The 16,258-nt window shown below is 40.4% G+C and overlaps 1 protein-coding gene across 1 annotated transcript in view; it reads left to right on the top strand.

The window, feature by feature from the left end:
• SPOCK1 (SPARC (osteonectin), cwcv and kazal like domains proteoglycan 1) overlaps positions 1–16,258 on the top strand; it is a 336,826-nt gene that overhangs the window by 308,972 nt on the left and 11,596 nt on the right. Inside the window, exon 7 of the mRNA XM_075102866.1 lies at positions 13,281–13,397. Coding sequence (XP_074958967.1) covers positions 13,281–13,397 — 117 coding nt within the window. The remainder of the gene's footprint in view (positions 1–13,280; positions 13,398–16,258) is intronic.

Genomic DNA, 16,258 nt, shown 5'->3' with positions numbered 1-16,258 from the left:
GCTGAAAGGGAATACTTAATACAAGTCTGTATGACTGTAGGTAATTATTGAGCTAATGGATTGGACTGTAGTTTACAGTCCTGGGACAGGAGAGACCCCCTGAAACCTCCTTCACAAATCTACAGCATACTACCCTGTTTTTCACTTCTCACCTCCCTCCCCATAGAATTGAGCCAACCTCCATCATCACTGATGAGTCAACATCTTCTCCCTAAACTCCTTCAAAGCTTTGTACTCTCACACCTGTTTATTGGGGAAAAATCTAAATTGGGTACATTAGTCTCAATATGACTGCTTTTCTAAATAAACGCCAAAAAATGACCCCTCAAACTCCTTTACTATAAAAATTTATATTAATGCTTCTAAACATATTTGTACAAATCTTCTGCATGCTCGTTATTCGTCATCATCTCTTGACTAGAAACCAGGAATAAAATTACATTTATCTCCCTAGATAAAAAGCATCCCTGGGTGCCCAAGCCATTTGTAAATACACGCAGAAAACAAGGACTTGACAGCACTAGCAGTGCAGGGCTGCCTCTGTTAGCCAGAAGGAAATGAGAAATGAAGAAAGATGAAGAAAACAAAGTTTGTTATTTACTACAGGACACAATTGTTGTGTTTACTTAGGCAGTTTTCAGGGAAAAAAAAAAGATAGTTGGTCATCACTGTTAAAATGTTTATTCCAGTTAGTGGCCAGAGCCCCCACAGATTACATTGCAAAACACCGCTCCATTAACGCCCATTACAGGCACTCTGTACCTGCTCAGTGTTTCTTTTCCAGATGAAAGATTATCACTAGAATCAAGGGAAATATTAAAACTTCCTCGAATCAAATTACTCCGAATAGTCTTAATTGGCCTAATAGGTAAATTTATCCAGCTTCACCTGTAGGTTTTATCTTTAATTAGTATTCCTCCTGCATACTTTTACCCATTTGGATTTACTCCGCCAAATTTAACATCGATATTTTAAGCCATTCCACAGATTACTTTTTAAACAAGAGTCGATTATCAAATTTACTTAATCCTTTTGGGACCAAATTTATCAACCAAACTGTGATCCTCTGTTAACCACACAAAAATCAAACCACCCAGTTGTGCCATCGGGCACCCTGTGACCACACTGGGTAGCAGAGGATGGAAAATTCGGGACGCTATTGTCCTGAAGGAATTGTGGGTATAGTGTCTGACTCTTTCCGTTAGAAAAGTAGAATTATACTGACTTAAGTGTGTAGATTTGTGGATACCAGCTATGATCAGTCATAGCACTCGTAGTAGGAAATGATTTTTTTAATCCTTTGCAACGAGACACACGCAAACCAGCCTGCCAGTTATTAGCTTACAGTAACAACGGGACTTTGTTCCTTTAATGTAACGACTGCTTTTTCTGAACATGGCAGGGGTAGCAAATATTGTACTAGAGGCCTGTAAACCTACTGATATTTTAATGTCCTGCTTTTCATGTCTAAAGACCTGTGGCAAAATGGGAAAAGTACATTCCAGCCTGTAGTGAATTAAAAAAAAATAATAAAATTAAAAGGCCTAGAGTGTGAAAAGATATCCTTGCATCTTTAAGGAGCATCAAAGGAATAATGAAATATAAAACTCACAAGGCTACTTTTGGAGGGAGACTGAATAATATATTCAAAAAGTCTTTCAGTCTACTCCACCTGGAGAAATCAGACTCAACTTCCAGGAACTTGGAGAAGCAGAATCAGGCCCATAGTCTAATTTTAATAGTGTGGTCTAAATGTACTGAAATGTGGGGTAAACTGGACAGCCTGATTAATGAAAAAAACCTAGGTAAAATATTGGTTTAACTAAAGGATGGATTCCTGTAGATACCTGTGTACGGCGTAAGAGAAACCTGTCAGAAGCGTGGTCTCGGTGTTCCCAATTAAAAAGCTGCCTCTGGAAAGCTGCTGATGTTGGCACAACATAAAATTTTACCCGCAGCTCCGAATCCTGAGTTCTGCAGGATGCCTTGCTGGACCTTTTACAAAATTTATTAATTGCAAACACTTTGAGAGCATTGATCCATGGCCACTCTGATTAAACCATTATTCTGAAGACCACCTCGGGGGGCTGACAGGCAGCGGCCCTGAAAGAACCGCGCTGGATCTACGTTCCAAGTTGTGCCGCCGGCCCCTGCCCAGAACATTGCTCCTTCCTCGCCTGTTCTTTCAGCAGGTACAGTTCCAGCTATTTAATATTCTGCAGAATGACTGAAGTTTCAATTAGATTCAGACTGTTTTCACTTTGGCTTAAGCCATCAGCAAGTAGGCGTCTAGGCCTGGGAAAGGGGGTCTACTTCCCAGCCAGCCTTTTCTCCTTTTCTTTGCCTTTTTGCTCACAGACTCGTCTGTGCTTTGGGGAGAAGATAATAATTGCTTCTACAAAGGCTTACAACTACCCTACAATACACCCTGTCAGCCTGGCCGCTTTCAAAGCCTTCTCAGCCACAGTTCCAAATCTGTCATTTTTTTAAAAAAAAAAAAAAAAGAACACAAATTCCTTTCACACAAGCCATTTTTATCCTTTTCAGAATGGCTCAGCTTATGATTTTCATAATGCTACAGGATGGTTTTGATCTCGCTTGATGCTTTTTATTTTTTTGATTGTTAAATATTTTAATAGTGCAAATATTTAAAAAGAATCGGGATGTTTTCAATAAATCATATCCTTGAATACACAAAACTCAATCCTCCCTCTAAAAGACTTCAAAAATATACAAATGCTCATGAAGGGCTGAGAAGAGAATTGACATTTCTTTAAATGATTCTTCAAAATACGCATTAGTAGGAGATTTTTGCAACTCCATACCATATATTTTGAAGTTCTTGATTCCCACAGCAGCTTGATCCCCACTTATGGCCAGCTGCTCATTAGTATGTTCATCTCATACTTTTCTTTATGCTGTTAAATGAAGTTATGTAGCTTATGTAGCTATGTAGAAGTTATGTAGTTATGTAGGAGGTACATGTCACAGTAGGTAAACAACAGACAATAGGTCTTTTGAGCCTTTTCTTATCTACAGCCTTCCCTGACACTCAGCTCAGCTTAGCTATCCTCTTTTTAATCCCGGAGAAGTTTGCTTTGTGCTCTAGCAGCACCCCAGCTCTTCAATCCAGAAGCAGAGGCCATCACAGCTGAAGCCTCAGTGACTACCTCAGCCAAAAGCACCAAAGCTTGTTAAAAATTAACCCGCTCCACCACTTTGCCAGTGTAAATCCAGTGGTTTGTGAGAGAAGAGGTCCTGCCTCATTTCACTCCCAGCTGAGGTCCCATCACTTGGGGAATTCCCACAGTCCCTCTTGCCCACGCCACAGGAGGCCGTTGTCTAACCAGAAGCCAGAGCCCTGCTTGTGATGCACCTCCTTCACCTTCGAAGTCGCCTACAGTGGGAAGGATATTTCTAAATGCCTTTGTTGATGTGATGCATTTGAGCGTCGATGAACCAACCCAGACAAGTGTGTTTGCTAATGTATCGATTGCCGTCCACTCCTGTGGAGTTAAGGACACTTCACTGCTGTAACACTGGCTCCAATAAAATCCTGTTCAGATCTTAAATCCATTCAAATTTGATTCTCAAAACACAGGGCATTTCCTTACTAAAATTACTCTTTCTCTTCATTGTTTCCTATTGCCCTGAATGCTGCATTCCTGCACTGTATTTCCTGGTGGTATTTATGCATTTCTTGATTTTGCAAGGTGCAGTAGTGCAGAGAGAGTTCTGATTTCCTTCCAGGGGATCTTTGCAACCCACTGAAGAGCTGTGTTGTCTCATTTGCACTTTCTTATTGAATTTCAATCAGTTTTCCCAACAATTTGCTGGAAGAATTCCTGTGGGACACCTTCAAATGCTTCTAGCCCCATGCTGTCCAACAACTCCTCTTTTTCTCTTCTAGGGTTGTCTGTGTTCTCATTTAGGGATAATTCACCACATGACAACGTTTTACGCTAATGAAACCCTGGTGGTATCAGATGTGATAACATTCAGTAGGGAACATAGAGAACATGTCCAGGGATATACACAGTATAAAATAAAAATCAGCTGACATGCAAAAAAGTTAATGAGGGGGAAAAGTAGTTTCTGCTAGCATGTGCTGACTCACGAGTATCCTTCTCCCCATCCTGCTCAAGCATGGCCAAACTGGATTTATCTATCCCTTTTCAAGGGTCCCTGAGGAAGTGAATGGAGATGGTGAACTCCCATAAAAATGAAGTGAATCTACTCAGTTGCTTCCCCCTTTTCGTGTGATAGCGTACCAGCTCCTGGAAAAAAGGATTCTTTCTAATAAATTCATGGGTCCCTCTTGCAGCTTTTAGGCAATAGCTAAATCACAGCAGGGACTCTGAGAAGGACGTGGGGTCGTTTTTTTCCTATGGGAAAGCAGATTGGGCTCACTGGCCCTCTGGAAAGGCCCTGTGACAGATACACATGACAGATACGTGCTGCTTTTGCATTTCTGTACAATGTTCTGCACTTAGTTCCTCAGGTAGCAGCAGTCATCATTACTGTAAGGGTGGGTAGCCCAACCTTTACCTCCAGAATAGGCATCTACCAGTCCAGCACACACTGGCATTTAGATCTTGCTAGCCATAAAAATAACACCTTTTCTCATTAAACAAAAAAAACCAATAATCATCTCAGAGCTCATTAATTTTAAATTTGAACAAACTTACAGAGATGGAGTAGTGTCAGAAGAACAGAACTGTGTAAAAGCAGCAGTTTTATGCTATAAACCACTCAAAAATTCATGCATTTTTAAAAGAATGGTATCAAATAATAATGAATATTCCTGTTTACTATGACACTTTACAAAAATGACATACTGCCATTGGGGTTTTTTCTTACTTCAGTTTAGATCCATCTTTGCACAAGGAACTGTAAAAATTAGAAGTCTCTTACATTTCATTTCATATATAGCCATATTTTCAACTTATTTTTTGAGAAGCATTTCATGTGCTTATGCTCTAACATAGACATTCTGTGAAATCGTCTTATGTCTTTACTTTTTTCTCTATATATAATCTTTTAATTTATATTCTTGGCTTTTGCTTTCCCTCTCTGATTGAACATAAATAGATCTGCCCATTTCTTCTCAAATACTGTCAAATTACTAATTTTACTACCCGAGTTTTGCTCTTTCAAGCTCAAGGCCATTTTCATTATGGAAGTTAGCAGCTGCCCTTATCATCAACAGCTCAAGTTATTTCCAACTATTGTAATTCAGAACATTTTTACTGAAGATCAGAACCTAAAAGTTCTCTCTGTTCAGCTCTAGAAAGTGGGGCGAAACAACCTCCTGGATGTGGAAATATTCAGCGGGTTGTCTTAACACTTTCGGCTGCAGCTTTGGGTGGTCTGTAGGAAACAATTCCATCTAAAACTCAAACGTACGCGCTGCGGCAGCCAGTACTGTTTGCATAAAAATAACCGTCCCCCAGTTCCCTCGTTTTAACCCCAGTGAGTTTTGTTTCTACTCTTAATTATTCTTCCAGCTTTGCTTATTTATTACTTCAACTGCCTAAGAGTACAGTGTCTGCTACGCTGTTGGCAGCAAAGTCAGGTGTCTGTGAAAACCTCCCCTGGGCTGTGAGCTGTGGGTCTGCTTTAAACACTGCTTTAAAGTCAAACCAATGTTCAGTTTTTCTAAGAACTCGGGCCTCTTGCAAAGTCTGGCCAAAGCTTGACAAGCCACGACTACAGCTAACTGGAGCGCTTCTCTGAGGGTCCGCGCAGAAGATGCTGGCTGCGTCCGTATGTCTGCCAGGTCAAGGACAACTGTTCTTTTAGAGTAGACTCTAAAAAACAGAGAGGAAGGAAGGGAGGCAAGAGGGGGGGATGACGGCTCTACTAAGACTTTTGTCATCCAGAGCACAGCATGAACTTCTGGAAAAGCCCATTCAGTTAGACATTTTTATTTGCTCTGGTTTAGTTTTCAGTTGATATAACTCTCTCTATTCCTCCTTTCAGGTGATATGACAGAATTTGAATGAGAAAACTAGGGTGAGATGGCAAATGAATTTTAGGAGGCGAAGAACCATGGAGGAGTTAACATTTTAATTAGTACCTAACATGTCCAAAACGTCACGGGGGCTGTTACTCCCACAAGCCTTCCTACCCAGTTCTGACAGACCCCCAGCATCGTTATAGTTTGGATGTATTTAAGCCTCCAGTAGCAAAGATGAACTTTCCAGGGTTTTCACAATTAATGCAAGCGCAAAAGGAAAGAGCATTAAGTACTACAAAAGCAGATGTACGCTTTGCCTACAGCTTTAGAGACTGAGCTTTGTAGATCTCAATCTTTGTTTATACAGTTCTAGCTGAGCTTTGTATTTTAAATGTACCATTTTAAGGAAGCTTCAGATCAAAGCCTATTTCATCTTCCCAAGAACTCAGCTGCTCCTGTAATCATCTCAAAGCCTGAACTGCAGGATCTTGGCATCTGCTGCTGTATTTATAAGACAAGGCAAAACAAGTGACAGGAGGATCGGAGGTGGTTATCAGCACAGGTGGTCAACCCTGCGGAAGACTAGCCAGTGAATGCCAAAAATTCAGTACGGCCAATATACCCACGTAGAATTTAGTTGTGAAATGTTGGTGACTATCAGGTTTTTAAATGAAAGATGTTCATTTATCAAACCAGCAAGGCATGTCTGGAATGCAATACCTCTCCTTATAGTAATAGTAAACAATCCATTCCTTTCTGCTTCATAAAATTATTGGCATAATACTTCCTTTTTTATTGTTCCAAGGAGTGCCTGAGGCCTCAACAAAACCAGCAAATTAGAGCATTGCCCCTCCCAACCTAGAACGGTGCAACACTTGTGAGGTAATTATCGCCACAATTGCATCACCAGAATATCACATATAAAACACTTGGAGCCATCTCCAAGTCACATATACGTGTGTATGATTATATGCATGTGCGTGTAGTTGCATTTGAAGTGGAGGGTTAGCACAGCGCTGAATTTATCTTGATGTTTACTTTCAAAGCAGCTCCAGCAGCAGCAGTTTTTACAACACGCTTTGTATTTTGCATGACTGGGAGCAGACCCACTCCCTGGAGCCTGAAAGCTGATACTTTTTTTTTTTTACTTTAGTTTTAAAGCCTAGTGTGACAATTCACACACATACAGACACAATTATAGCAGGGTGAAATAAATTGTTGACTTACCTACAAGAGAGAAAATGTAGTGATGTTTGTCAGAGAAAGCATGGTTAAAATTGCCACGTTTTCTCTTTATACAAAGAATAATATAAAAATTAGTACTTAGTACAAAAAAGTGAGCGTTGTCTCCCATCAGCTTCCATGCTATGCTACATTTACATCAAACCTTTTTAAATAGTGTTATTACAGTGGTTTTAAATACGTTTTACTATATAGCTTTGCACCCGTCATGTTAGTCTTCAAAAATACAGAAATGAGACCTTTTTTTGTTTCCCTTCTGATTTGTTGAAACTCTGCCTGTCCTAACTGGAGGAATATAATGTCACTATTGGGCAATGTCATGTAGGTTTGTGCTGTGTCACAGTTTAGCCGAACTAAATGGACTTGTCCTCCGGGCCCACAGGACACAAGGCTGAACTGCTTGTTACGACTACGTGTCTTACAAACACAGCTTGTGAGCCAAGCGGCAGTAAGGCTAGTTTCATTAATGCGTCCACTCCCTCTTGCTGCTCAGGGAACTCCAAGTCTGAAATTGCAGGCTGTGGATTGAGGTGGGCTCTCTTGCAGTGTTTTCCATTTTTTATTCACATCATGTGGCTGGTCACGTTGATCACAACACATCGGTTCTGCTCCGTGGCGGGACATTCGCATCTTTTTAAAGCAGGTGACTCAAAATTAGTGACATGTTCCTAAGCTAAATTCTGTCATGACAGTTGGAAAGGGCACTAACCTCAGTGACTAAGCATGCACTTTTAGAGCTTTCATTTTATTTCTTTTTTCAATTTCTCTGCATTTGCAGTTTCCTTTCCTCTTCAGTACAGAAACAGTTGAAACTAGGAATTGTTCAGGAAATATTCACAATCTTGGCATTCAGGGAATAGGGAATTCGCTCCTCAATCTCTACCCAAGAGACTAGTATTGTATAACAATAATGTGAACCCAAAAAAACACTCTCACTACGTGTAATTGGTAAAAATGTAGTACTCTCTGTAAGAATGATGATTGTAATAATACCAATAGTAATGGTAAGGCAGCAGGTACATGCCAGGTAGATGACTGATGGCAGAGAAGTCAAATGACACAAAAACCAGATGACACGCATTCTGTGAGTCTGGTCACATACCTTGCTTCTCGTGAAGTACAGTGTAACGTGTCACTCTAACTTTTTCTGGACAATATGGACTCCTTGCTCGCCACAGTGCACCAGAACATTATAGCAGCAAGCGAAACCTTAAAGCCATAATGCAGTAATGTACTTCCTTAGTACTAAGTTTTGTTTAGAGTTAGCTGCAGTATGAGTTATAGGGCTTGTTTTGTTAGTGGCTGGAGATTTTACAATATTGTTTTGCTAGGCTGGAGTAAAAACGGGATGTGAGAGACCACTCAGTATTGATTTGATCTTATGCTTCTACAGTAAGTTCAGTTTTAATGTTAATTTCTGTCACTGAGCGCTTTTGAAAGTCCCTCCCTGAAGGAGTGAAATTAAATATTATACTCTTAATTTTCACCACCAATGTATATAGATTACTATCTGTAGAGCTGAAAAAGTCCATAATGGAAGCACATCTATAAAACCTGAACCTTTACAGCATGCTAATGGCTTTCCATTAGGTCTGATTAATGTTTTCTGCTTGGTGAAAATAGGTATTTAGCAACAGTGCTTTCAGTTTGTTAGGAATAAATGACGGCTGGACCAATTGCTTCACCCTTGGGAATAAATCTGCACTTTCAGTGCTTGCTATTAAATCACTTGTGCAGGATGATTTGTAACATCTGCAGATTCAGATCTGAGCATGTCGGTTAGATCCAGCAGCAAATATATCCTCCTCCTGCGTTTGCATTGCCGTAACTCAGAGAAGTGACAGATTCTGCCACTGCTCGTGGTCCCACTGCTGTGTCAGATGCAGGGCACTGTGCACTGTGATAAAGTTGACAAGCTGGATGGTAACCAACCTGCCTCACCATCCGGGTTTGTAACAGCAGCAATACCAACCTACCGCACGCAGGGAACACGTGGGCTGTGCAACGGATGTCATCGAAGCGCATCAGCAGTGAAGGATCCGGGAAGTAATGTTGCGTGGGGACCTGGTACCAGAGCGTTGCTAAGGCAGAACTTTCAGTGACACCGATAAAACAAGGATGAAGTCGTGTGTTTTCTCCCTTTTTAAAAGGTGTAGGGAAAGATTTGGAGCCAGATTCTGTTACCTTAAAGAAAATACTCATAGAGGTGAAAATGCTTATTTGCATATGTTTGCACGTGTGTCTTTTTCACAGCAGTAGAGTTTTAAATGGTTGTTGCCAGTTGACTGGACAGATTTCAGTTGCTAAAGAGGGGCTGTGAAGGGGTTCCTCCCTTGTTGTTACTCTTCATCCCAGATTTTTTAATCAGTGCTTCAAGTCATGTCATAACCCATATTGTTTGCAACCTACATATTGTCTCCTTATAGATCTTCAAATAGCAAGGGACCCATTATCACATCTATTCCTCCTACAGCCTTATTCTTCTCATCTGAGAAATGTTACTTGGAACGTCTATTAATAGTAAAGAAGTACATTTGCATTGTATTTTTCATGAAGAGGGCTCTTAAAAGTGCTTTATAACTTATACTAATGCAAATTTATAGAAGAGGATCTTAGGTCTGGGACTCCTCAGTGCTGTGCTTACTAATTGTTTGATATGTAACTGATGGGCTCTACCACCAGAAATAAATCACTGAGTGCTCTGGTTCCTCGATACCCAGCTGGAGGCTGGGCCTGACTGCGTGAAACTCATGCCCTCCAAATGTCATTCCACTTTGAAGTGTCTAAAATCATGTGACCCAAACCAAACAAATTCAGAATGATTAGAGACTTCCGAAAATGTTCAAATAAAATAAACAGGATAGAATGCAGTTCCATTAGGCAGAGAGGCAGCTTTTTAACCATGCATAGTAGCATTAAAATAAAATTTAATACGAAAAAAAGTAAAATAATACTCCCTCTCTTCTAATGTGCAGGAGAAAGTAAGGTTGAGGGCATGAAATACTTGAATAGAAATTTAACTGAACTTTGCATTAAATTTTTGAAGTCTCATGGAGAAATTTATTATTTACTACATTTTAACAGCACCGTTTATTCCCGCTTTATTTATGAAACAGCAGTTATTCATCTGAAAACAGAGAGAACCTCAACATAGTATCCACTGTTGAACATCCTGGAGCAAGATCCAGATCCTGACATGTTTGATCGGCTGGACTATACAGAGAAATCGTTTCAAGTCTGGTTTACCATTAATTAATCTACTTCTCTTCCTCCTACACTGTGCATTCAATCCTGTTTTCTGTTGCAGTTTAAAAGCGTGAATTCCAATCACCTCAGTCAATGCAGTTTAAACCAAATGACCACTTTGCAAAATTTATTTCAGAGGTGGTAGTTTTTCGCTGGGAAGGCCATTCTGCATGGAGCTGAGGCCAGGAGGGGCGGCGAGCGTGCTCCAAGCTCCTGCCCGGCACTCTGCGCTGGCAGGATGGCATTGCAAGTTTGGGAGCAAATACAGTATCCCTCAGAGCATTTGGCTTACGTTAGGTGTCAGTGGTGTCTAGACCTGTCTTTGTATTTGGAAGCACACAAATCTGAATAAGGAGAAGGGCCCTAGAGGATATTTTCTTTAATATTATTCTTTTTTTCCCTGCGACTTGTTGACTTAAAGACTGTGAAGCTCAGTATACCTTTACAGAAGGCGTGACGAGGGTGTCAGGATGGCACAGGCATGGCTGTTTGCAGTCCAGAATTCCAGCCTTGGCTTCCTAAAGATGTCATGTGCCATGATAAATATTTAATAAGTATCAGGTTTGCACAAGAAAACCACATTATTCATTTCTTGGACAACTGAATCCTCCTTTTTTCACCCACTTGATATAATCAGTAGTCAAAGCTGTGTTTATATGTGTAGTTTTGACTGGAGATATGTTTGTGAAATACTCTGAACATATGGATAACCTGTCATGTATGAGGTATTGGCTAAACAACTTGGTAAACTTACTTGGTATGCACTACGTTTCTCTATTTTTCCTTTGCAAAACTGATTTTCAAAGGACAAGACGGGTACTTGGCAGAAGGAAAGAAAAGATACTGCCTGCTTTTAATTCTGGAATATGATCTGATTATCGGTACACTCCTCAGAAAATATTTGGGGAGACAGGTTATTGAAAAGAAGGCTATTATGAGCTTTCATCTTGCTGTAGTTGCCTAATAATATTTTGGCAAAAATTACATCTGATGAAAATCAGCTGATGGCGGTTCAATAGGGGCTGCAGGAACAGCATCTCCCATCCCATGTAAAAGGAGTATCTCCATCGCTTCCAACATGGATTTAGCTGCCCGGCTCCTGTTAAAGTTAGTGCATGATGGGAATGTCTTTATCCTTATGGATCTAAATTCACAAAATAAGGAATCATTTGTGCCAGTCTAGAGCTAGTGGATTCCTGAATACTTATTACCTATAAAATTAGTTTTCTTCCTACCCCCTCACTCCTTCAGAGGTCATCTCCTGATGGGGGCTTGTTACAGGCAGGATGATAGAATTTGTTCTGCTATTGCTTCTGTTGTGATTTTTCTCTGATAAAAGACACTGCGAGTAACAGCCAAGGGACAACCATGGGACAACCGTGGAACAGCCTTATCGAAAAGATGGCATGTTGGGCTCAAAAATCCTATCACTTTATGATTTGTGACCTAACTTGCAAAGATACGATAGTTTACAATGAGTAAAATATGTTATATTAAGTGAGAAAATAAAGTGATAAGCTTTTTCAGTAATGTAGACCATTTTACGGTTAATATTGCAGTCTTCCATTTATTTCACATTAATTGCTGGGTTTGTTTTTTCTTTAAGACCTGATTTGTCTGTACCTGGACTCCACCTTAGTGGGATAGTGATCTTCGTATTTTTACCTTAAATAGGAAAATCTATCGAACTCTTTCAGCATTACAGAAAAACGGAGAAATCTCTCTTTTTCTCCCCCCCAATGCTAAAAAACTTTCCACTTAGAAAAAGCTATAATGGCCTATTTTTAACTTCAGAGTTATTTTCTGACCCCAAAAAACCCAGTGAGAACAAATGCTCACCACTGCCACAAGATATCAGCAAGTTCATTGCAGTCATTGGAGCAGTGAGTTTAACTGGGGAAGACAAGCTGTGGGACTCAATTGTTCTTCAGTAAGGTGGAAGGAGGAATATTATAATGTGCAGTGAATTGGAGAAGACATATTGTGGCTTGCCTTATGAAGGATGTCTGCCTCTATGGCATAAAATCTTGCTCTCTATTCCTGGAAATGTCATTTAAAATGTAGAATGAGTGCACAGCAGGAATAATAAAATTGTGTGAGCATGTGAATTTTAAGCACTAAACACGATACAGAAACAAGAGTATTTTTTTCTGACAGAAACTGGTGACTAATGCAACTCTCCTCCTTAAAGATATTTGCTTCGGCTGGACCTTAATCTCTTGGCAGAAATTTCTGGAAAATTAATTTCTCAGTAAAAACTTATAAGAAAATAAATGTTTTACCTAGCTAACCAAATGGAATTGACAACCTTCAGAGGGGGCAAAATGTCATTTGCAGTAGAACTAGAGCAACATAACAATTTTCTCTTTTATGTATATAAATAAGTATATGTATTTCCTATTGCTGTGATAATAGCCTTATACTAAGCCAAATGTGGTTATAAATTATTCCTAGCATCTTGTTCAAGTACTCTGGGCAAGTATGTCCCTCCTCCCCATCCTTTTGACTGATATTTTTCTCTGAAATCCTAAAAGGTGAAAACATTTAAGTTAAATAGTCACATAGCTCTAATTGAGAACCTGCGGGTAGCTCTGTGTGTCAATTCTTCCATCACAAATCATGTCAGCTGCTGAGGAAGTGCTTGAGTACAACTTATAATTCATAATGACTTACATTTTCTCTTTGCATCCTTTTCCCTAACCTTCTCTTTTACTTCAGAGCTCTTGATGAGAAGGACTTTACAACCACACACAATATTTTTCTAATAGACTATCTGGAGAAAGGTTTTTCGCTGGTGCTCTCGGTTCAGACTGGTCCTTTGTTCTTTTTCTAGCTTGCACAGACAAAGAATTGAGGAATCTCGCTTCGCGACTAAAAGACTGGTTCGGTGCTCTTCACGAGGACGCAAATCGAGTCATCAAACCAACAAGCTCCGAGACGGCACAAGGCAGTAAGAAAACACCTTTCCCGTTGATCACTGAGTGTTGTAGGCAGCCTCCCAGCCTGAGCGAGCGTTCAGCTGAGCACAGCTGTTAGCGCTGCAATGTCGTGTCAGGCAGGTGCCAGCAAGTTAGCAGGTACGCTGGAGACTGATCCTGCACGTAAAGAGTTGCACCGGTTTCTAAAGGAGCTGCAGTCGTTCTGTGCTCTCTCTGGCTCAAGCTGCTCTAAAAACCGGTAGTCAGAGACACAGAGACCTTTATAAGTTAATCAAACAAATAACTGTCTGAAGGCCGTGGATGTCACATCTACACTAGTAAATAAAACTGCTCAGGACTTTCCTCAAGCCCTGAGGTTACGCAGCATGACATAGTACATGTCTGTACAGTTAAAATCCATGACCCTCCAAATCAGCATGCCTGCATCCCAGTCACTTCTTGGGGATGGACCGTGGCGTGTCCTTCCCCCCCGTTTATGGCCAAGCATTATCTAACCCATTGTCAGTGGCATGAGCCAAAACCATGGCATATAAGCATAAGGAGAATTATGCCAATTCTGGAAAGGAATCATTTAGGTTTTATTTTGTGATTTCTTGCTAACACCTTATATAAGAGAAAGAATAATAAGAACATCTGCATTGCAGCCACAGAACTGGAATAGTTACATGGGGTGGAAATCTGTTGTGTCCCAGGTATTTAATAACACCATCTTCCCTTCCTTTGATTTTTGGGTTTTTTTAAGAAGGGAAGAAAATGAACAGTTTGGAGGACATTTACTCTCTGTGGATTTAGCCAACATGACTGATTTTGATGTCATTTAACCACCAGGGAGGGAAAAGATTCAGATACAGCATCAAAAGAGGTCATGTTCATCAGAGAGCAGATGCGAATTTATTTTCTGTAAGGACTCATTAATCCTTTTAAATAGTATGTCCCAAAACACATGGGCCCCTGGGCTGCAAAGTAGGATGCACAAGTTTTGTCTAGGTGCGTGACTCACCTTCACTTCACTGCCCTGATTCTCTGGTACAAGCTGTCTAAAGCCAGGGTTCACACACACGGAATTTAAATGGTTCCGTAAACTGCTCCCTTGTGTGGCTCTTTTGACCCCAGTGCCTAGTTTCCCCGTAGTATGAGGCTGGAGAGGCTAAACATGCAGTAGAGCAGACCCAGCACATCAGGATGGGCATTTGCTGTTGGTCCATGTCTCCACAGCCACTCTTGCGCTACCGCTGACCTGTGTAGCAATAGATTGCCTCTTCCTAAAGAGACAGAAAATACCACAGGCTGTATTGCTCAAAACTCTAGTCAAACCTCTTTAATGCCAAGTCATTTTGTCTTAAAACTCTGTGGTGAAACAAGCCATGTTCTGTGTAAATGATCTTTTTCATGTCCCTTACTTTCCATAGCATTTACAACAAAGTCAGTAGCGTTAAAACCATATGTCCTACTCATTTCTTAAACAGGACTCGAAAAAAGGATATTATCATGCAGAGGAAGCTGAACCATAGTGCAGGAAGACAACTGGATGTGCAACTAATCATGACTTTGAGACACGAATTCATTTCAGACACCATGACAGAAAACGCCAGAGACTTAAAACTTCGTCTGAAGTCCTTTAGGCCCAGAACCACGTGAAATCTCATTCTATCAGATTGTCAAAAGGATGTTTTTCATGCAGATGACCTGTGAGCTGCTCGTAAGGCCCTTACCAAAGGCCAACTATCAAATTCATTCCTAAAGGTGTTGGGGCTATTTTTTTCTTTTGCTTAAGCAATTTCAGTGAGAAAAACATTCCCAGTGATTCTGCAGTGTTTCCTCTGACTCGCCAAGGAGCTGTTATCTCTTTTTAGTTTAGTTTGATTCCTGGCATCTTTTCTACGAAAGGCTGCCTTGATGATCTTAAGCACTTGATCTCAACAGTGTTCATTTTTAGACTGTTGATTTAGTTTGGCACATTTTCTTATATGTCAGTTAAAAAAAAAAAGAAACTTTATGAGTTAAGATGCCTAAACAGTTTTTGAACGCCATAAAACTTGGGCTTCTTTTTCTTTTTAAGAGTTTGCAACCATCCTCATGAATTAATCTCCGTGTGCCAGATTCTGCAGCTCCAATCCTCTCTGGTAGCACTGAAAATACCCATAGAGGAAGGATAGCAGTATTTGCCTTCCGATAACTTCAACTTCAAACATTCATAAAAGTGAAAGACATCTTAAACAGGACTCAGAACTCAAAGCAAAGTTCACACACCCAAGCTGAAAAAAAGAATTGGTGTGAATCCTGGCAAACAGGACACCGGCGGCTCTGGCAATACGCTCTGATGTACACATTGCCCTTTTTTCATTGCTCTGCGTGTGTTGCCCTCCTCACCAGGCTGATCACTTCATTAAACTGAACTGGTTTGGTTATGCCCGTAGAGTCTTAAAAGGCATGCACATCCTCAAAGTAATCCATTTTGGGTATGCCCCTGTGGCAGTGAAAGGAACAGATGGTGGGATGTGATGGCTGTGATGCCTCGGACACATCAGCTGTCTAGAGAAGGTGTTCCAGCAGAGATTTCTCTATGCTACATTAAATTTTCAAGATGTTACTGTGAGTGTAAATAAGCTTTTTAAGTGTATTAAGTTCACCCCCAGGTGAAGAAAAAAGTACGCTCTTTTTTTTTTTTTTTAACTCCCTTGAAAGGGAAAGGATGAACGCAAGTCATTGTGTGTGAAATCTCAAACCTTCATTTAATGAGCTATCTGCCAGATCCCAGCAAAGCACCATAGGCCAGGAACTTTGTCTTCTGCAGGCTTTGTGCAATTGAAATCTCTTCAATAAATAATATAAGCAACTCGGGGACATGCTTTGACATAAGGAAATAATAAAA

Source organism: Phalacrocorax aristotelis, chromosome 8 (genome assembly GCF_949628215.1).
Source record: "Phalacrocorax aristotelis chromosome 8, bGulAri2.1, whole genome shotgun sequence".
Lineage (NCBI taxonomy): Eukaryota > Metazoa > Chordata > Aves > Suliformes > Phalacrocoracidae > Phalacrocorax > Phalacrocorax aristotelis.
This window is presented reverse-complemented; position numbering and strand designations above follow the sequence as displayed.